This window comes from Periplaneta americana, chromosome 4 (assembly GCF_040183065.1).
Source record: "Periplaneta americana isolate PAMFEO1 chromosome 4, P.americana_PAMFEO1_priV1, whole genome shotgun sequence".
NCBI lineage: Eukaryota > Metazoa > Arthropoda > Insecta > Blattodea > Blattidae > Periplaneta > Periplaneta americana.
In genome coordinates this window covers 171332160-171355663 of record NC_091120.1, presented here as the reverse complement: position 1 = coordinate 171355663, position 23504 = coordinate 171332160, and the positions used below count along the sequence as shown (strand labels likewise).

General features: G+C 36.1%; 1 protein-coding gene and 1 pseudogene across 1 annotated transcript in view; one reads left to right on the top strand and one right to left on the bottom strand.

Annotated features, from left to right (window-relative positions):
• Nucleotides 1-23504, top strand: part of LOC138698423 (proton channel OtopLc-like) — a 707834-nt gene that overhangs the window by 210405 nt on the left and 473925 nt on the right. Inside the window, exon 2 of the mRNA XM_069824314.1 lies at nucleotides 10273-10359. Coding sequence (XP_069680415.1) covers nucleotides 10273-10359 — 87 coding nt within the window. The remainder of the gene's footprint in view (nucleotides 1-10272; nucleotides 10360-23504) is intronic.
• LOC138698994 (5S ribosomal RNA) lies at nucleotides 7140-7258 on the bottom strand (annotated as a pseudogene).

Genomic DNA, 23504 nt, shown 5'->3' with positions numbered 1-23504 from the left:
TTCAACATTGTTGCTGTAAAATGTTTTCTGTGTTTACTATACTGCGTGTTCAGTTCAAAATGTGTCATGGCTCGCTGTATGCCGTCACGTGGCTAACTGATGAGCCTAGAGAATTCAATCTTCCTACACTTCCGCAGCTCAGGTGTATAACCTAAGAGGCAGAGAAGTTGGCTAGCAAGTACGGCGTTCATTCTGAAGAGTACGCACCGATACGTACGGTAACGCCGGTAGTGGCAGGAATGTGAACTGTTTGGAAATACGTGCTGTCGGGATATGGGGAGAGGGTTAAGACGATTACTTACGTATTTGTTGACATTAACTTCGACGGTCAACATGGACACGGAGCATTTGATTTGTGTTGTGGAATGTTACCGTACGCAACCGATGATAACAAATACCCTGCGTACGACTTGCCGGCGCAAAACACAGTTCGAAAGAGGTTATGGTAGCACACAGACCGTACAGACCGCCATCTGTTGCTACGACGTTCAAGTTATACCGTACACGTTCTCAAGTTCAGATTGAAGAACGCCTTAAATAACAGGCAACTTCTCTAACATATAAGCTGAAACTCGCTTCAAATCGGTGACCCAACAACAGTGACGTCATGACACACTTTGAAATGAACACCCAGTACTCCAGCAGGCCGTGAAATACGTCTGTCTTTTTTTCCCCCCAGTCTATAAATGCGAACTTAAAACAAACGGTAAGGTTATGCAATGATTTATTTTTCATTTTAATATTTTAACAATATTATTTATATAAAATATTGCAGTAATAACATCGGCATCTGGAATCTCGTTGATTTTTTCACGGCTTCCTTAGTGTTACTTGTATCAGAAATGCAATAAGTTTCATGGAGTAGTAGACTTTACTTAATTTTTGCTAATATTTAAAAACAATAATTAACATTGCAATTTAGGTGAAACTGCAGTGGTAAGTTTCCAATTTATAATTATTACTATGTTAAACGTCTCTAAAAATAATATGTTAAAAGCCTAAAGCAGTAAAATGAATGTGGCGCTTAAGCGGTAAGAAGAGGGAAATTGTTATGTGTGTTACATTGGGAATACTGAATGTGGCATTTCACACTTACCGCGTATTGGTTTTGTGCGGAAAATAAGCAAATACGCACGATCTCGCACAAAAGTTTTTAATTCACAGCTGTGATTAAAGCCATTGTTTAGGTTGCTAAGAACGATGAAATAAAGACCAGTTTAGATACCAGATATGGATCAAAATGTTTTATAGTTCTATTAACTTCCTTCGTCCCTTCAATTCATTTGTTCACTTCAATACGCTGCTAGTAGGATATAGGAAATACAAAATTGAGTCTGTAGCCTCTAAGGGCAGCAAACTGAAACTACTACTGCTGCTACTACCACTACCACTACTAGTACTACTGGGTGAATAATTCTTGGCGCGTCCGCGCTTTCGCGACTTACGGTTAGTCGGCGGAACCAGCTGCTAAGCCTCCCGCCTCCGCCGCTCTGAAGGCCGCGTCAGGGGTCAGTGTGAATTATACTCCTGCAAGATAAGAACATGTTCTTTAGGCGTAATACAGTGTACGATGAAAGAGTAATGGAACGGAGAAAAATTCTGTCCGGCGCCGGGATTTGAACCCGGGTTTTCAGCTCTACGTGCTGATGCTTTATCCACTAAGCCACACCGGATACCCACCCCGGCGTCGGACAGAATCGTCTCAGTTTAAGTTCCAACTCTTGGGTTCCCTCTAGTGGCCGCCCTCTGCACTACGTCATAGATGTCTATGAACGTAGGATTAAAAGTCCACACATGTGCTGAGGTGCACTCGTTATGAGTGACTAGTTGGCCAGGATCCGACGGATTAAGCGCCGTCTTAAATCACGAAGTGATTTACGCATATCATACACCGGTATATATTATTTTAATGTACCGAAGTACATATGATATTTCCATGCAGATATTCTGCGTCATCATACGATGAAAGAGTGGACTTTAATCCTACGTTCATAGACATCTATGACGTAGTGCAGAGGGCAGCCACTAGAGGGAACCCAAGAGTTGGAACTTAAACTGAGACGATTCTGTCCGACGCCGGGGTGGGTATCCGGTGTGACTTAGTGGATAAAGCATCAGCACGTAGAGCTGAAAACCCGGGTTCAAATCCCGGCGCCGGACAGAATTTTTCTCCGTTCCATTACTCTTTCATCGTATGATGACGCAGAATATCTGCATGGAAATATCATATGTACTTCGGTACATTAAAATAATATATACCGGTGTGTAATACAGTGTGTTAATTAAGTTTATCTACACCCTTAACGTAATAGCGTCTTATCCCATTCATTTTAAGTGGGATAAGAAGTTTATTACCATACTCGTTTTTCTTATCCCACTAGTTTTCAAGAATGCATGATAACATCAAATATATTCCAAACTTTAGTGATGCCCCACTTCGATTCTTGCGATTCTCTATTCACGAATCTAAATACTGATCTTGCCCACAGACTACAGCGTGTTCACAATATCTGCGTTCGTTTCGTTTGTAACATTAGAAAATTCGATCATGTAACACCGTCACTAGAATTGTTGTCTTGGAGTCCACTAAAAGAAAGAAGATTCTTCAACTCTCCCTTATTACTATTTAAAATCATCCACACCTCCACACCCTCTTACCTAGCATCTCGCTTTGTTTACCTTTCACTACCTCGAACCCGGAACATGTACCTTCTCTCTATTCCTCTGCACAGAACATTCTTTACTCATCATCTTTCAGCGTATCTATTCCACGCCTCTGGAACTCCCTCCCTGACCATGTCAGAGACTGTCGGACAATATCAAAATTCAAATTTAAATTAAAAAATCACATTGTAGTTCATGGAATTGCTTGTTGAACACTTGTCAGGTTGCACAACTTCGGCTTAACCCATGACGTATAGTAAATATTGTAATTATGCTGTTGTAAATTTGGCAATTAATATGTAATATATTTATTATTATTATTATTATTATTTTATTATTATTATTATCATCAGTTATCACTATCATCATTGCTATCTCTGTTTTTCTTTCTTTTTTTCTTGTATTAGCTCGATGAGAGCTCTATAGTGTTCTTTTGACCCTGTTGACCCTCTATAGGGCTTTAATTTAATTTGTATTATTTACATCAGTGTTTATATTTCTTTTTTGTATTTATATGTGCTATCTGTTAGGATGAAAAGAAGGCCTTATCGCCTTAATCCTCTCAGATTAAATAAATAATTATTCCACGCGTGCTGGCACATCTTCAGCGTTGTCTTTATAATCCGGCGATAAGTGCAGTTGTAGAATTAAATAGCCAGGAACGGAATTATATCAAGAAAATCTGCGTATACAGAACGTGCCCGGAAACGAAATGTGGTCCCTTTGGCGTTAAGCCAAGAGCTGACCGGGCTACGGCCGGGCCTGTACAGCCAAGTGAGTTATTAACTGCAGCTATTACTGCCTTCTCTTAATATTCATTGGATCCACTTTAATTGAATGCGTTTACATATTTAGTGAGATTCCCGATGCGATGTGACGGCCAGTCGGTGTTAACGGGTTCGATGTTGACGTCAAGACCGTGAGAGCCGTGCACTTCGCTGAATTTATACCGAACAAGTTTTCGCTGAAAATTACAGTGACTACAATTATTCCAGGTTCCCACCTCACGTATAGTGACACTGCTGCTGGTGTCAAGATTCCTCTAATGGCAGCTTACGGTACTAAACGTTTGAGACCCTCATGAACATTCAATTGCTGGCGTGGCATTTTAGTACAGAGCACCCAAAAAAGACCTTTCCGGTAACTTACGTTTAATGAAAGAAAAATATATAAAATTGGTACCAAGAGAAAGAGAAACTCATAATTTTTTAGTACCTTACCTCAAAGATGTTGGGTGTGAGCCCTTCTAGTAATACGGCACATATCAAGCCTTAAGTCGAGTTTTCCTAGCTATGTTCAAGCACACCACGGCCGATTGATACGATGCGCGCTTGTAGATCAAGCATGGTCTGTGGTAAGGTTGGCACGTAGACTATTTATAATATTCTCATATGAAAAAAATCAAGGGATATTAGGTCTGGAGAACGCGAAGGCCAACTAAGAAGTTCACAGTCGTTGCGACAGCTCAATCCATTTGGTAGTCGGTTGTTCACAGCCGACTTCGGTATTTGCAGCTCCCTGCTGGCTCTGATGGTAGATTTTCGTGGACTCGTGAGAAACTTTCACGGACATGTTCAACGGTTTCCTAGCTTACTGGCGGGCGTCCGGTTGATTTCCTCTTAAAAATGCATCTCCTTGCCTTGAAATCGGAGTACCACTTGAGAACTGTGGGCCCGCTGGATGGTTCTGCACTAAACCTTGTTCACAAATGTGAAAATCAAAGGATTTAAAAAGTTTTGCTGTCTTTCATAGCAACTACATCGTCTCAACAATGAAAAAAAGTTATTAGTGCGATGTACTAAAACGAAACTTCTGAGTTTCATTAAACTTAATTTACATGTGTTCGAAACTGGAAAGGTCTTTGTGAGAGTCCTGCATTTTGTACTTACAAGTACTGCTTATATAAAGGGCAATAAAATCCTTTACACATCGCCCTGCAGGAGGGAACTAAAGTTATGGATCCCGTGTCGTAAATTTGCGGCACTTTAACTCTGTACCTGGTAGAGTGCAGCGGACAAACTTGCGGGCTATTTCTCATCAACGTCAAGTTTCGAGACTGAATAATATTCTCAGTTGAAAGCAACGTTAAATAAACTACTACTACTGCTACTACTGCTGCTACTGCTCCTACTACTACTACTACTACTACTACTACCACTGCCGCTACCACCGCCGCTAACAACACCACCACCATCACTATTATTAAAACTACTAAAAATGCTAATACTGCCACTAATACTAATACATTATTATAATCACTACAAATGCTAAAACTACTAGCAACGTTAATAGGCCTATTACGAATAGTAACAATAGCATTGATACTACCACTTGTGGTTTTAGTGAAGAATTGTTTTCAGAACATGAGAGGGGCGACAGTGGTATGCAGAAGAATAAAGTGTATAAGATTTGCTGATGATATGGCGTTGTTAGCAGAAGAGATTATATCAAGGGATACGCTACTGGAGCTAAATGACAGCTGTGAGCAGTATGGATGAAGATAAATGTAAACAAGACGAAGACCATGGTTACCGGGAGAAAAATAAAGAAAGTAAATGTGCGAATTCGAAATGAGGCAGTGGAACAAGTGGACCGCTTCAAATACTTGGGATGTATCGTGAATATAATAACATGAGCTGTTGCTAGCAAGTCAAAAGGAGGATAGCAATGACAAAGAGAGATATTAATATAGAAATAGAAGCATCCTCTGCGGATCTCTGAAAAAAAAAACTAATAAAGAGACTAGTGAAGTGCTTTGTGTGGACTGTGGCGCAGAAACACGGACATTACGACAAAGTGAAAAACGTTAAAGCATTTGAAATGTAGATATGTAGAAGAATGGAGCGTGTGAAATGGACAGACAGAATAAAAAATGAAGCTTTGCTACAAAGAGTGATCGAAGGAAGACTACTTCTAATGCTGAAACTGACCAGGAAGAGAGAAATAAATTGATTGAGTCACTGGCTGAGAAGAAATTTTCTGCTGAAGAATGCACTGGAAGGAATGGTGAACGGGAGAAGAGTTCGGGACAGAAAAATATATCAGATGGTAGATGACATAAATATATATGGATGATATGCGGAGACTATGAGGAAGACAGAAAATAGGAAAGACTGGAGAATGCTGGGTTTGCAGAGAAAGACCTGCCCTTGGACAGAAAACTATGAATAAATGAACATTTTATCATTGTCATAAGCATCGTCACCATTGTTTTCCTTTGCTCAAGGAATTGAAGAGCCATCTTCTGTAACTCACTGCAGACTATTTATGTTGGACAGAGTGCGAACATTTCTACAAGACTGCAGTACAGCTGAATTCTGTGGTCTGCGGATAACTTCTATGTTGGAAGGTTTTGTTAACAGACTCATTTTTTTTATGACTATGAAAGTGACGTCCATAGACTCAAGCTTTATGTTCAATTGAGAGGGGAATGCACTTCAGCTCTGCTTTATTGATTTCAAGATCTCTTGCGTGAAGTAATATCGAGTATAAAGGCAAGGCGGTTATTATTTTTATCACTTATTATTATTATTATTATTAATTATTATTATTATTATTATTATTATTATTATTATTATTATTATTATTATTATTATTATTGTGCTGAACTATAATTGGCCTCCGGCTATTGTACAGCACACAAATATATAAATACAAATTATTATTATAATGCAAATTATTATTATTATTATAATCTTTGTCGTATTTTGCATGTAAATTATATGAACGACATTACTGGGAGTTGAAAACAGATATTTACTGCGATTTTTTAAGCAGAATTTTTTGGCACTCGTTTAAGATTATGCAGAGCTTACAAACATTATGTACAAATATACGTTTAAAGTATGACTTTATATTTATCAGTATATTTGATAATCTTTGATATACAGAATGTAATTCTAATTCTAAATAAAGTATTCCAGAAGGAGTGTAGAAGGAAGGAATGTAAGACCTTTCGTGTGGCGGAAACTTCAGACACAAACTATTTTTTTTTTTTACAAGAACACACATAAATGCCTCAAAATATTATTTCGCTCGTATTTCGCAGAAACACATGTATTTCGCATTTTGTACTCAATTTCGCGTTTTATCGAGGACTGAAACACTATGGGCCATTCGTTATCTCGTGAAACCAAATAAGTCCACTGCAAGAATGATGGATGTCACTTTCTTGTCGAAAATGAACCAAGACTGTCAATGCATAGCTTAAGACATATAGAATGTATTTATAGAGAGTTACATGACATTAACACTGATAGTCATTGCCCAGTAATGATCGGAAAATCACAGTTAAGTTTTGAGCGCTAAGCATTTCAAACTTTCAATCGCTTCTCCTGCAAAATGTATTCCAAATGACATCCATCATTCTTGCTGTGGACTCTTTATTTGTTATGTTCGGACATTGTGAAAGTGTGCATGTGTGTACGCAATGCCTACCCACTTCACTTTAAGTGATTCGGGTTAAAAAGTAGGTATGCCAACGGCACGTGGTGTTCCCAAGCGGTCACCCATCCAAGTACTGACCATGCTGAAAGTTGCTTGACTTCGGTGATTTGACGAGAACTGGTATTTTCAACATGGTATGGCCACTATCGCTAGCGGGACACAAAGTGCAGTTTCTCCCATATATGGTTAGATAATTTAAATCAGTCTCATTTGGTGTAGAAATATATAAGCTAACTATCATACGAAATAAAAATACTGTGTATATATAAACAAATTTTCAAAACTTGTACACTTTTTATCTCTTACGCACGAAACGCGTAGCCTAATATTACTATATTAAACGTGAAGTGTATCCAAATAGAGCCGTTAGGGTTGTCTCCTTTTGTGGTGTGTGTCATTGTTAGTAGGTGGTAATTCGAAAGTACTGAAGCACCCAGGGTTTCGTGCACTTACTTAGTGTTTGTCAATGACAGATAACACAAGCCGAGGAAGGCCAGGCGTTACGCCAGCCCATGACATTTTTGTCGTTTATGGTGAAAGACTGTCCGAATGATGGGGAAAATAGAACTGGTCGATGATTGGAATTTGAAAACTAGTGAAGAGCGAAGTTATTTTTTTCTCTAGGAACTTCCTTAAAGCCATTTGTGAGTAATTTTGTTAATAGCTCAGAAACTAATTGACTTACAGAAATGAAACTTCACTACATCGTTATCTATCACAGTGGTATTTAATCTTTCTTGCTACCGTACCTCCTAATTATTTTGTAACAATAGACTTATTATTATTATTATTATTATTATTATTATTATTATTATTATTATTATACCCAATTTAACTTCAAAATATCAGCCAACAGGAAAACGGTCGTCTGCTTGGAAGAATTCTAGATGAACAATGAGATCGGAACAGGACACTGGGCCTAAATTCCTGATTTGTTTGATGATAATGATGATGATAACGATTATTATTATTATTATACCCAACTTAATTTCAAAACATCAGCTAACAGGAAAACGGCAGTCTGCCTGGAAGAATTCTAGATGAACAATGAGATCGGAGCAGGCCACTGGGCCTAAATTCCTGATTTATTTGATGGTAATGATGATGCTAATGATAATGATAATGTTTATTATTATTATTATTATTATTATTATTATTATACCCAATTTAATTTTAAAATATGAGCCAATAGAAAAACGGACCCATGTTGGCCACTTCGAAGAAGAATTATAGATGAACAATGAGACTGGAACAGGCCACTGCCAGAATTAAAATCTAGCGGGAAAAAATTAAATAAGTATGGAATATAATTTTAAATGATTCTGTTTTACTAAATAATGATTTCTAAGAGCTTATGGAATAATAATAAGCCAGTATGGGATGTTATCCGTAGTAATGAGCTATGAGTGCGAGTTTGAATAACTATTTCCATGGAGCCTACTAGGTACTTAATTATATCGCTTGTTCTTTTCGTGAACTTGTAGTTTCCAATATTTTCTAATAGGAGGAGTCATCGTCTGCATCATCATCCTCCTTATCTTCCTTCCTCTTTCTCTTCCTCCTCCTCCTCCTCCTCCTCTTCCAGCTGCAGCTGCTCTTCGTCCGCTTCATCATCCTTCTCTTGTAGCTTATAATAAGAACCTTATGGTAGGAGTATATGAGATAGGTAGCGGCAAGTAGGTGAGCAAGAGGGGAAAACTTCTCAGTCCACATTCTGCTTCTCCTCATGCGCAGGAAGGTTTCACGAGATAACGAATAGCCTATAATATAACATGGTTCTTTAAGCATAAAATTACTTATTTTGATAGCATTTGGGCACATTTCGCATTTATAGTAATTGCGAAAATTTACCATCTGTAATCTTAACCATCTTCATCACCACCTACACTAAGTGGATGGTACATAGGCCTGTTGCATCTCTTTAAAAACAACAAGTTCGTCGTTGACAAATTACGATTATGGATCGCAATTTAGATGGAAATAAAATTATCTTTTCCATCAGACCAGCTGTAACGGCTGGGAGAGGGATTGTCGTGCTGACCACATTTTAAACCCCGTATTGGTTGAGGTCAGCAGTCAACTGATAGGCCTTGGTCTTCCATGACTGCCGCGCAGCGGATTTGTTTTTATTTATTTCGTAGCTCTTTTATAATAGTACATTATGCAACGAGCCTATAATGGTAGTAATTAAGAAAGCGAGTATGGATGTTTATGAAACGAGCGCAAGCGAGTTTCATAATTTTCATACGAGCTTCTTAATTACCATTATAGGCGAGTTTCATACGACTTTTTATGCTCGACCATATTTCTAACTTGAAATTACCGGTATTCAGATGTATACATTTTATTTGTATCTGACAAGATCGGAAGTGACCTTGTTCTAGGTCGTGAATTGTGAGATGTGCGCAGACGCGAAAGTATTGATTTTTTCCGAGGAACAATAATGTCATTGACCTTGATGTATAATCCCGTTAAACTTGATAATATTAGAATATTATAACCTTGATTATTGAATTCGACATTGAAAAACGAGGTGACAAATTGAATTTATTTTAATATTATTTACAATTAACGCTAATTATTATAGTAACAGAACATAACCTTTTGCGACAGTATTGGATTTCAACCTCCGTGACTTTTCGCTAATTCTCTTTCGATTGCATATCCGAGAATAATAGATACTTGCGGTTTTATAACGGTACAAAGCTGACTTCTCATTGGCTGAACACATGTAAGCTGAGTTATCATTGGCTGAAGACCTGTACTTTAATGAGTAGGTGTACTTTAATGACATGCATTAAAGGACTGCTACCAGGTGTATAATTAGTACATTTCGGCATGGTCGAGCATAAAATATAGTAATAGTATTTATTATATTATTAATTATTAAAAGTGATTCTAATTCCTGTTCTGAGATTGTTTCACCATCTGCCAACATCAGTGTATTAAAATATATTCCCAAAATTTAATATTTATTTTCAAGTTTGTCATTCTTCGATGACAGTATCAAAACAATGGCTGACTTGGGACAAGCTTGCTTTACGTTATAGGTCACAGTCATATAATTATCACATCTGCTGACTTTACTGAAAGTGTCCATGTAAAATATATTTCTTAGTAGACACTTATTCTTGCTAATGAAACACGTGATGTGTTTTGCAGGTCAACAGAAGAAGTCTGAGTCGGAGGGTCGCAGGTCGAGCTCCCGCGGTTCCGTCGCGGAACAAGTCACCAGGAAGCTGAACCCGAGTGAGTAGAATTTTTTCATAGCTGGCTAAACATATTTTAATTCCTAAAAATGTGTGAGGGCATGAACAGTTTATGTTCATCAGGCCCTATTTTTATTTTATAAATCTGTAACGCCGATTACATTCGTCAGTTTTTGGTCCGCAAGAAATTCGTCCTCCATTTTAGTGATTAAATGTTAATATACTGCCTGTTGAATTCTTACATAGCTGTGATATTTGCTAACTTGATTGTGTGAAGAATCTCATTTTTGTGATGTGAACTAAATGACATCAATGTTGAATTTTGAATCTACGATTTATAGTCGATAATTTTTCTATCGGCGTGTAATTCGGAAATTATTTTACATCACGCAAACCTTACAATAATAACTGTGCTATTTAGAACACATCATTAGCGACTTTTATTACCGTCTGTTAGTTGTGAACCTAACAACCGTAGCCTATAGCCTAAATAGTACATACAAGTAGGCCTACTACAATTGTGTGCTTGTATTTAAAAAAAATCACTACACACTCACCAGAAAAAAAAGAACACGTAAACAATTTTGAACTGATATATTAACTGAAATTTTATAGAGAACAGTAATGTAATAGTAATATGCGTTACAAGAGCGGTATGTTGACGTTTTCATGGTCGAGGAAAAGTTTGAAAAAGCGAAACGTAGTTGAGCTTTTTTAATTTCCGAGAATATGAAAACAAACATACCGCTCGTGTATCGTACATTATTTTGTGCGAAGATCGTTTATTACATACATGAAAGAGGAATTTCTAATTAGTTGCAATGAAATCTCCATCTTGGTTTCTGTTTAATGACGGCAACTTTGGAATACCAAAATATCCATCTTCAACATTGTTGCTATAAAATGTTTTCTGTGTTTACTATACTCCAGCAGGCCGTGATATACGTCTGTCTTCCCCCCCCCCCCCAGCCTATAAATGCAAACTTAAAACAAACGGTAAGGTTATGTAATGATTTATTTTTCATTTTAATATTTTAACAATATTATTTATATAACATATTGCAGTAATAACATCGGCATCTGGAATCTTGTTGATTTTTTCACGGCTTCCTTAATGTTACTTGCATCAGGAATGCAATAACGTTTGTGGAGTAGTAGAGTTTACTTAATTTTTGAAAATATTTAAAAACAATAATTAACAGTGCAATTTAGGTGAAATTGCAGAGGTAAGTTTCCAATTTATAATTATTACTATGTTAAACGTCTCTAAAAATAATATGTTAAAAGCCTAAAGCAGTAAAATGAATGTGGCGCTTAAGCGGTAAGAAGAGGGAAATTGTTATGTGTGTTACGTTGGGAATACTGAATGTGGTATGACACACTTACCGCGTATTAGTTTTGTGCGGAAAGCAAGCAAATACGCACGATGTCGCACAAAATAATTTAGGGGAAAAAATGAAACCCTCAATAATTTAAACACGTATTTATAATTAAGCATAGAGTGCGAATTTTGTTATGAATTAAGCCCGGTTCAGACGGTGCTTGTTTCCGTGATGGATTCCAAGGTGGCTACCCTGCGTGCTCACTTGCTGGAAGTAATGTGCTCTGGTGGCTGCTTTGGATTTCGAGGGTAGGTTCCTTGCTATTTTTCGTGTTGATTTGCAGGCTGGAACCAACGATGATGATATAGTATCATCGCTGAAACCATGTTGCCATGTTCGTTGTTTTCCAACTAAACCTGTTTTTTATATAATCTCTAGTTTCTAAGAAACAGCAATTAAATATCGGACTTTAGCTGTTTTGTACTTATGGTTTAATTACCTTATTACGACATTTACTATTGTTAATGTAGGACTTTAGCCGTTTTCCACTCACGGTTTAGTTTCTTTTTGACCATGAGTGTTGACAACAGATGAAACAGCAGAGGATTTTCCAATTTGAACAGTGAAAAGAGCCAGCTCCGTGTGAACAACAACTATCACCGTAGCCAACAGAGGAGCCAGAACCGTACCCAACATGGCACCCAGTTTGCTAGCCAATAAGGAGACACGCAAGAAAACAAACACCGTCTGAACCGGGCTTTTCATTACAAATTTTTTTGGGAATCCATTCATTTCAGCCTAAGGGCAGGTCCTTGACTGCAAATTCAGCATTCCCAATTTTCCCTCTTTTCTACCTTCCTCTTCGTCTACACACAATATCATATATAGGTATATCTTAATGTTGTCTGTCATATGATATCTTCTTTTGCTCCGAAGTTTTCTCCCGTTCACCATTCCTTCCTGCGTACCCTTCAGTAGGCAGTTTCTTCTCAGCCGCTCCTAGCCAGCCAATTTCCTTTCCCCTTCCTGATCAGTTTCAGCATTATTCTCTCTTTATCCACTCCTTTTAGTAAAACTTCTTTTCTTATTCTGTGTGTCCATTACACATGCTTAATTCTTCTCCATATTCGTATTTCAAATGCTTCCAGTCGTTTCTCTTCACTTCTTCGTGACGTACATATTTCTGTTCCATACAATGCCATACTAAACACAAAACACTTCACTAGTCTCTTGCCTAGTCATATGTCCAAATATTATCATTAATAAATATAATGCAAGATATTTTAAAAATCGTGGTGAAACCAATTCATTTTAGTCTATACAAAGCATTCAATCAATAACTTGAAATTATGTACTACAGAATATCAACAACAACTATTTTTAACAAAATAATCTGCCCTCAATGAGGGTGACCATAAAGATCCAGAATAAAAGCACTACAGAAATAATTTAGAAAGACAAAAAGATTAAATACGGGAATTGTTTAGTAAAACATCCAGAGAAATGCAAACCCAAAAGAATCGTCAATGGCCAAAATATAAATGGTAATGCAATATTTGGGTTGAATCCTTAAGAATATCCAATAAAATTTTTTGAATTTCAAAAAATCGGAGACCGAGTGCTTTTAAAATATTCCATGTGAACTTAGGAAGAGTGCCACGCGCACCAAACAAAAGACCAGAAACACTCCACTGACTAGGGGGAAGGCTATATTTCTCACTTAGGTACGGGATGCAGGACTCATAAATGGATTTTTTCTCCTCATCAACGTGTTGTGTCTGCAGGGCATCCCTCTCAAACCTGATTGTAGGATCAAGAATGATTCCCTTAGATTGAGTCCTGTGGATGGCTACAATATCTGCTCTTCTGTTCGAATCTAAGGATGAAATGCAGTGGATCTCCTCGTGTACTTCCCATCCACGACGCTTGAGGACATCAGCAATACCGGTCCTGGCCTTATGGTGTCGATTGTTGCGCAGCAGCTCCGTTTTTCGACAGAATCCCAACACGTGACCAAGAGTTTCCGTCTCGTTGCAGCCAGGATGGCGACAACGGGTTGTGTTGAAACTTCTGCCGGGCACAGATCTAACCGCAGATAGATTGCTCGACATCTTAATTGCATTAATGTATTCTGAAATGGATAAATTTGCTTTTGATGACATCCAGGAATTCGCCTTGGGGCATTCAGAATACAGGATAACACCTTTGCCCTTATGAGGTAATTTACAGCATGATTCAAAACTTCTGTTCCGCAAGATCTCCCTCAATTGTCGACCTTTAGTGTTGGGAGTAATAGAAGACTTATTGATGTTTAGTCTACGTAGACTCAGTTGCTGTTCAATGTGCAGGTTCCTTACAAAGTTAAGATGCATATCATTAATATGGTGAAGACGATTACAGATGTTGTAATGTTGAATGCTGGCCTCCCACTCTGCACAAAGAATTCCCAAACCTCGGACTTTTTTACTTGCGTATAACATTGAATTTGGCGTATCATCGGGCAGCATCATAATTTCCTTCACAGCACTTCTAATAATTTTGTCAAGATCTCTTAAGAATGTATCAGATAACTGAGATAATGGAGCACATTGCAGTGGGTAAATCAAACCTCCACATATATATTCGTTTATGATTTTTAATTTTTGGTCTGATTTTAATAATTTTGTTTGGACGAGTCCATCCAAGTCTGAAGATACGTTTTTGATAGTCTTGGTTTTATTGAAGGAGATTTTGTCTGTGAAATCTATTCCGAGATATCGGATACGCTCATTTTTATCACGCAATGAAGAAATAACGGAGCCTTGTAGAGAGATAATGTCATCTGCAAAGAGCTTGCCCTTTTGTAAAACTATTGCCTTGCTTTTAGCTGGATTTATGTGAAGACCAATTTCAGTTAAGCTACTTTCAGCTAAATCAACAAGAGATGTAGCATTTGCTTTAGTGCTACCAATTAAAGCAAGGTCATCAGCGAAGGCTAGCGCAGACAAATGAGGTAGTTGATCTGATAAAGAATAGCCATATTTAGTAGAAATATCATAATCGGCCAGATTTTGCATCACATGATTGATTGCCAAAATAAATAATATGGGTGATAACGGAGAACCCTGTGCTACGCCACAATTTAACGCTATAGGTTTTGTTTTTTGAAAATTTGATTCAATTTGAATAGTATTGGCCGAAAACGAAGAAGAAATTAAATTGTAGAGATTCCGTGGAATGCATGCATGCTTAAGGGCTCTTTTTATATGTTCATGTCCGATGGAGTCGAAGGCCTTAGATACATCAACAAATACGATACAGCAATTTTTTTTTAATTTTTGTGCTGATTGAAGACAGCCATTAACAATTGAAGAATTTATATGCGTGCCAGGCAGAGCCATAAATCCTCGCTGATATTGATTTAATGCAATATAACTTCTCAATTTTGAATCCAACACTCTTTCAATAATTCTTCGCAAGACAGGAAATATGGATATCGGTCTCCAGTTTTTTATATTTTTTTCATCCCCGCCCTTATAAATTAAAACTGTCCGAGCCTGTTTCAGAGGAGAAGGCATAAAAGAAAAGTGTAGCATTGCATTGGTAAATAAGGTTAGGAATTTCGTTCTTTTGAGATGCCTTAACATGCGAACAGTAACGCGGTCAGGGCCGGGGGACGTGTCAATCTTAATGCCATAAAGAGCCTTATGAATGTCTTCTTCAGTAACGGTAATGTTGTCAGGTAAATCACTATTAGGAGCAAAATTGGACAGTGGTGAAACATTGTTTTCCGAACAAAATACATCTTCAAAATGATCAGAAATAACATTAAGAGGAATTTTGCAGCATTGTTGTTTGCTTGATTTTCGCAAAATTTGTAGGGCTATTTTCCTTCTTTGATTATAAAAATTATACTGCGCCAACTCATATTCGTATTTTTTCGTATTTACTTCCCTCTTTCGAATAGATTTTCTCACAGGATTATTAGATGATTGAAAATTATACTTATACTGAGCGTTTAATTTGCGATTTTTGTAATGTCGTATAGCTGGATGTTGAGGGCCAGGCAATTCAGTGGTTTCATCAAGAAAAAATTTTAATAAATCTTTCGTTAATAGTTCCAGATCATCAGTATTTCCGACCGACAGAATATGTGAAATATGGTCTTCCCATTGCTGCATCGGATTGTCATTATGACTATTGTGAGGCACTGCATCGAAAATATGACAATTATTATCTTGTTCAGGTGAAGTGCTTGCAAGTACCAGCGGAGGATCATTACTATTAGTATTAGAAATATGATTGTCCGAAACTAGATCATTGGAAGAAGCAGAAGAAGAAAGAGAATAATATTGACTCACGATTTTGTCCCGTCATTGTTGCGGATGAGCTTTACCGATGTGAATATTGACACCAACAGAAGATTTGCAGACTTTTTTTACAAACTGGACATATGGCAGTTGCACTAGTACATGAAGAAACGTTCATAATGGGACTAAATAATATAACCACCAAAGTGCAGGAAAAATTTGGGTAGTCAGCGTCGAACGTAGAAAAAAAAATAAAAATAAATTTAAATAAAAAGTTTATATTATATTCACAAACACACTTAGATCCTCTTGATTGTAAACCAGTAGAAGATAACACAAGTCATAGACGGAAATGTATTATATAAAAGTCCATAACAACCATTACAAATAAACAAGTCCACAATAGCAAATTTTAAAAATGTAACTTTCTTGATGGATTAAATCATATTAAAGTGAACAAATAAGGCAGCATATACAGAATAAAGTAGAGAATTGAAAATCTGTACCTACAAATAGTGAATATATGTTATTCTAATAATAACAGAATTATTTCTTCATCGACAATGAAAAGCATTATATGAAAATCATGGCCTACTCAAATCTCCAAAGAGAGAGAAGCGAAAATTCCAAATCTTTTTTAAGTGCACTTTAAGGCGTAATTCTCAAGCAAGAATGCTGGTTTCTACCAATTAAAGAAACGAAGTGCTGTTACCGAACAGAAAAGAGGAATATAAAAATTAAAACCTCTTAAGTTTTTATAGCTGGGCCACACAAGTCCGTATGTTGAAAATACAGCTATTGCATGTCGCAATCTGGGATGATGTGGTATTTCTACTTTTATGGCGCTCAAACAGGAACTTTATACTGCTACTGTTACAAGAATCCATAGGTGAAAATTTACCTCATTAAGATAAAGAAATTTAAGAAATGAAATAAGATAAATATTTCAAGGTGTCTGGCATGTAGTTCGTAATATTCTCATTAATTAAGACCCAGTCTCTTACAACTTACCTTGGATTTTATTATTCTGAAGAGGATAATTTCGCTAGAATTACAAGCATACTCATTTCTTTCGTCGGTAATTTTATGCAGTTTTTCAGTTGTATAACAGTAATTCAACTGCGTTGCAAGTCTTTATTGAAGGGATAGGGGTTCAATGCTTGGAATACTTCGCGATTAATAAAATACATAGCGATTAAGGGAGACGTTCCCCTCCAAATACTTCTGGAATTAAAAAAAAAAGTTGTATAACAGTACTTCAACCGCGTTACAAGTCTTTATTGAAGGGACAGGGGTTCAATGCTTGGAATACTTCGCGATTAATAAAATACATAGCGATTAAGGGAGACGTTCCCCTCCAAATACTTCTGGAATTAAAAAAAAAAGTTGTATAACAGTACTTCAACCGCGTTACAAGTCTTTATTGAAGGGACAGGGGTTCAATGCTTGGAATACTTCGCGATTAATAAAATACATAGCGATTAAGGGAGACGTTCCCCTCCAAATACTTCTGGAATTAAAAAAAAAAGTTGTATAACAGCAATTCAACCGCGTTACAAGTCTTTATTGAAGGGACAGGGGTTCAATGCTTGGAATACTTCGCGATTAATAAAATACATAGCGATTAAGGGAGACGTTCCCCTCCAAATACTTCTGGAATTAAAAAAAAAAGTTGTATAACAGTACTTCAACCGCGTTACAAGTCTTTATTGAAGGGACAGGGGTTCAATGCTTGGAATACTTCGCGATTAATAAAATACATAGCGATTAAGGGAGACGTTCCCCTCCAAATACTTCTGGAATTAAAAAAAAAAGTTGTATAACAGTACTTCAACCGCGTTACAAGTCTTTATTGAAGGGACAGGGGTTCAATGCTTGGAATACTTCGCGATTAATAAAATACATAGCGATTAAGGGAGACGTTCCCCTCCAAATACTTCTGGAATTAAAAAAAAAAGTTGTATAACAGCAATTCAACCGCGTTACAAGTCTTTATTGAAGGGACAGGGGTTCAATGCTTGGAATACTTCGCGATTAATAAAATACATAGCGATTAAGGGAGACGTTCCCCTCCAAATACTTCTGGAATTAAAAAAAAAAGTTGTATAACAGCAATTCAACCGCGTTACAAGTCTTTATTGAAGGGACAGGGGTTCAATGCTTGGAATACTTCGCGATTAATAAAATACATAGCGATTAAGGGAGACGTTCCCCTCCAAATACTTCTGGAATTAAAAAAAAAAGTTGTATAACAGTACTTCAACCGCGTTACAAGTCTTTATTGAAGGGACAGGGGTTCAATGCTTGGAATACTTCGCGATTAATAAAATACATAGCGATTAAGGGAGACGTTCCCCTCCAAATACTTCTGGAATTAAAAAAAAAAGTTGTATAACAGTACTTCAACCGCGTTACAAGTCTTTATTGAAGGGACAGGGGTTCAATGCTTGGAATACTTCGCGATTAATAAAATACATAGCGATTAAGGGAGACGTTCCCCTCCAAATACTTCTGGAATTAAAAAAAAAAGTTGTATAACAGCAATTCAACCGCGTTACAAGTCTTTATTGAAGGGACAGGGGTTCAATGCTTGGAATACTTCGCGATTAATAAAATACATAGCGATTAAGGGAGACGTTCCCCTCCAAATACTTCTGGAATTAAAAAAAAAAGTTGTATAACAGCAATTCAACCGCGTTACAAGTCTTTATTGAAGGGACAGGGGTTCAATGCTTGGAATACTTCGCGATTAATAAAATACATAGCGATTAAGTAAGACGTTCCCCTCCAAATACTTCTAGAATTCTAAAAAAAAAGGGAAAAAGAAATAGAAGAAAAACATGGAAATAAAAAGAAACAAAAAGAGTAAAAGAAATAAAGAGATAAAAAATAACTGAGTTGAAGAAAGAAAATACACAACAGAAGGGAGAAATGAAAGAATAAGGAAATAAGGTGGAAAGTTAAATAGACACTTGCAACTAGAACAGGAGAAAAAAATAATGAAGGAAAGTGAAGTACAGTATTTTTACTTCCACTGATTATAGTCTGGATCAGCTTATGTAATACCTTAAGGGTGAAACCCAACCATTTCCCCCCCCCCCCAATTGTTACATTTATGATAATGGATTATAGTGATTTTCTGGTTGTCAGGTTGAATTTCCTTTTACCAACTTTGTCTCGAATTTTGGGTTCTGACAAATACTATAACTGACAGTTATTTTATAACTTGTGTTGGCAGCAGTATTTTCGCTTTGCAGTGGAAGGAAACTGGTTAAAATGAAAGTAATTAAGCTTGTGAATTAATAATTAATTAATAATACCTGTATTAAAATTAATATCAATACACAATTTATTCTGTTGCGTTGTGATTCCAGTTCAACTCTATATTCAGATAAGTGTAATTAACAGGCTTCGGTCCTGGGCACAGAAACGCATGAAGTTCAGAACGTATGGATGACAGTGTTGTGTTGGTCGAGTGCTGTGGGAGATGGAGTGCGCCGTTATTTCGTGTCTCAACATGTAAACAGTACGGCACAAAATATATTTCACCCTGTACAGATGCAGTATATACAGTACATTCCTAGTGTAGACATTAAATGTCTACCATTAAAGTATTAACGTGAGTTGTGACCTTCAATCAGGTGTCCCTACGCCGAAGCCTGTTACACGTACCGCAGCCAAGCAGCAATACACACAACGGTAATGTACATTACGGACCCACCTGTGCTGTTGCAGTCAACCTTCCACATGGGTCATGGCGTCATTTATACTCCGTATATTCTAAACTTCAAGCTGGTTACTCTGTGTCCCCAGCGAATAGGGATTATAAAGAATGGACACTTCGCGTCGGTACATTTGATGTAGCCGAACTGATTTCAATGACCTTCAAGCCAGCTAGAGCGTGAGATTCTGCCTTCTCCCTAGAGTTGGCGCTGACATCACACCAGCTAGCAGTCGACACAGCGGAAATATAACACATATAATTAATACATCTAGGTACATTATGTACTCAAATAAAATGAATTGGATCCATAAAATAATAAATCCGTCATTAACTGTAATGTCTAGACTCTAGAGTTCCTTTATAATGAGAGTTGAGACGTTGACCCCAACAACAATTAAAATGTGTAATGATTTGATAGCGCTGAAAATGGAAAAACAAAACTCTTACGAGGAGTAAAACCATATACCTATATTATATTATATACAAATATTAAACGAATTCGATACTTAATTTTATAATGCATTATATTATTTTATAATATAATTTATTATATCTGAAATATAAAATATTATTATTACAACTAGTTTGTCACTGAGAAATAAGGAAAAGCTGTTAACTTGAATTTATTTGAAGCAGAGCGTTACTGGATTATGCAATAAGGTAGGCGATGTTTGGATCCTGTGTCTCAACTCTATTCTCAATTATTGTCTTAGCGTATGCTCGATTACACTAACCTCTAGCGCTTGAAAGTGGAACTAAACGCTGGCGCACAGAGAAACAAAACAGTGTCCATTCTTTATAATCCCTATTCGCTGGTGTCCTTAGGCCGAAGCCTGGTAATTAAATAAGATATAACTTATAGACCTACTACGTATGAAACGTACACGTAACTAATGAACAGAAATATATTTCACATTTTAATTAATTACTTCCGTGTTTAGGTTTCTATTAAAATGTCCAAGAGAGAAAATAGCATGGTAACAACTTCTGTAATAAAGAAAGTTCTTGCATTCATTGTATTTACACTTCACGAGGTTATACAGACGTGGACAAATTATTATCAAAATTGACGATTTTTATGATAATTCTGTTTACAAAATTTGACTTTTCAATTTAGACTACAGTTGACAATTTTCATATTTCCATCATTATAGTAGACAGAAATATGCAAAAATGTAACTGTAGTTTAAATTGAAGAGCCACATTTTGTAAAAATACATAATAAAAAATCTTTAATTTTGCTAAAAATTTATAAATATGCAAAAATGTCAACTGCAATCAAAATTGAAGAGTCAAATTTTGTCAAAATATAAAATAAAAATCTTCAGTTTTGCTAATAATTTGTAAATATCCAAAATGTGAACTGTAGTCCAAATTGAAGAGTTGAATTTGGTAAAAATATATAATAAAAATCTTCAGTTTTGCTAATAATTTGTAAATATGCAAAAATATCAAATGTAGTCCAAATTGAAGAGTCAAATTTTCTAAAAATATACAATACAAATCTTCAATTTTGCTAATAATTTGGAAATACGCAAAAATGTCAACTGTAGTCTGAATTGAAGAATCATATTTTGTAAAAATATATAATAAAAATCTTCAGTTTTGCTAATAATTTGTCCACGTCTGTAGTTAATATGTAGGCCTATAATGTACTAAAGACAGAAGACGTTAGAAAAAGAAGTCATGCGCACAGAGACAGCAATTATAACGAGAATAGCAACATTATTAGGAGTATTTTATGTAGGCTGTACATTTCAAAGTGGCATTTTGTTTTCGGAATTCGAACTAATCCTTTTACGTGATCAAACTAAATACATTTTTAGGTTAGGTTTCGTGAATCGTAAACTGTTCAGTCAAAGCAATGAATTTCATGTTGCCAGACAAAACATGTTTTAATATTAGATCATACTAATACTAATTATCAACATAATAGGCATATGCGAGACGTCTAAGAGGATAATATAGGGGAGACTGTTGTACCTTTAGCATAGAGTACCTTTGAACAATTTTTGTTCCTTAATTTTTGCTGCTACCTAGAGGACTCAAAATGAAGTAGATTGTAGAGAAAGCCGCTAAGTAGCTCTGGTCGTAGTTTCAGTTTGATTTATTGCAAAGTTTGAGTTCCGTGGACAAAAGATTTTTTTTAGTACCAAAAGTAAACATTTCGTTCATTGATGTATCTTTTCTAACACAAAACCAGATTGCATTTGTTAATATCTTTCAAGTACGGTGTGTTCCCTATCATCTGATGAGTAATAACATATTTTAATTTCCATGATTTATTTGACTCTCTTATTTTTCGGAGCCATATTTGTTTAAACGTGCACCCTCTTGTACCTTTGAACACAAAATATCTTGTACCATGGAACATGTTCCAAATTACACGATACTATCGGTTTTTGTTTTTCTTTTATTTTAAGATCATGTCACGAAGTAAGTCTGAAATTAAAGAGGTCCCCAATTGATTCGGATGCCTTGAAGAAAGTTGTTGAATCAGTTATTGCTTCTCCAGGAAATAAAATCTAAATCAAAGAAGCCTACTCTGGTTTATGATTACAAATACATTTTAAATATCATTGTCAGTTTTTACAGCTATATTCCCTGCTATATTCCATGTGTTCCAACTTACAAGAGTGTATGTTCCAAGGTACATGATCCTGTTGTACCTTTGAACACATTACATATCCCTTCATTTTATTTTTTCCATCCGTAATAGAAAATACATACAGGAAGTTGTAAAGGAATCTTCAATAATTATTTCAAGCATTTTTTCATTTAAAAATTTTCATCTCCCAAAGTTAAAAAAAATAAAGTATGAAAACACTCTCCCCTACTATTTAACAATAAAATTATTGAACCACTTAGGAAACACCACCCAACATAAAGATGAGATGTGGTAAATAAGACATTGTTAATTTTAGGTATATTTTATTATTTATTACTATTACTATTATTATTATTATTATTATTATTATTATTACCATTATTATTTCAGTACGTAACACTGTGATTTTACCCTCTTTGGTGATATTTGGTATTAGTTGGCAACACTGAAGAGACGGCCAAAATAGCCTTTTAGGAACTACTCTTACGTGATCCTCACTATAGGGTCTACGTAGGTTTTCATATACACAATAGAATAACGTTTTAAACACACACAGAATCCCGGTTTGTTCTCTTATTAATGAGGAGTCATTTGTCTTCTTTATTCATGAGTAATAAATAGAGGATCCAAACAAAAGAGCGCCGATTTATCTGTCATGGATGAAGAAGCATTTAATGTGGCGTCACCTACTGCCATTGTTTGGCGCTTCTTGATTTTGTCTGCGCATGTGGAACTACTTTCATATAAAAGCGCGTGCAATCATCATGGCTATATATTACTGGAGAAGCCGTAATTCAGGCCTAGTGTGTGCTTAATGTTACACGGACCACACAATGCTTGCGTTGCTTTCTATCTTCTACAAGCGTTCAAATTAATTGACGTGGGTCCAGTGGCGAAGTTAAGATAGGCTGAAAATATCTGCTTACCTCGTATTTTTTTTTTATACAACAGAGGTTTCTCGGCTTTTCTATAATAATTTTTTGTGACACAGACCATACAAGATGATGATGATCACTTATTTTCACCCCCAAACAGAGGACAAGTATAAAATATAATTTATTTGTCTCAGAGCAATGTATTAGCTAAGGATGTTTCTTATACTATGAAAACTGAAATTTTATATTTTGTCTTCCTCCACCCGCTATTTTAATATGTAAATGCAGTGTCGATCTCCTATCTTTGTAAGCACATTTTGTTTCATACGGCCAACTTGAAAACGGTTTCTCTTTTAATTATACAAAT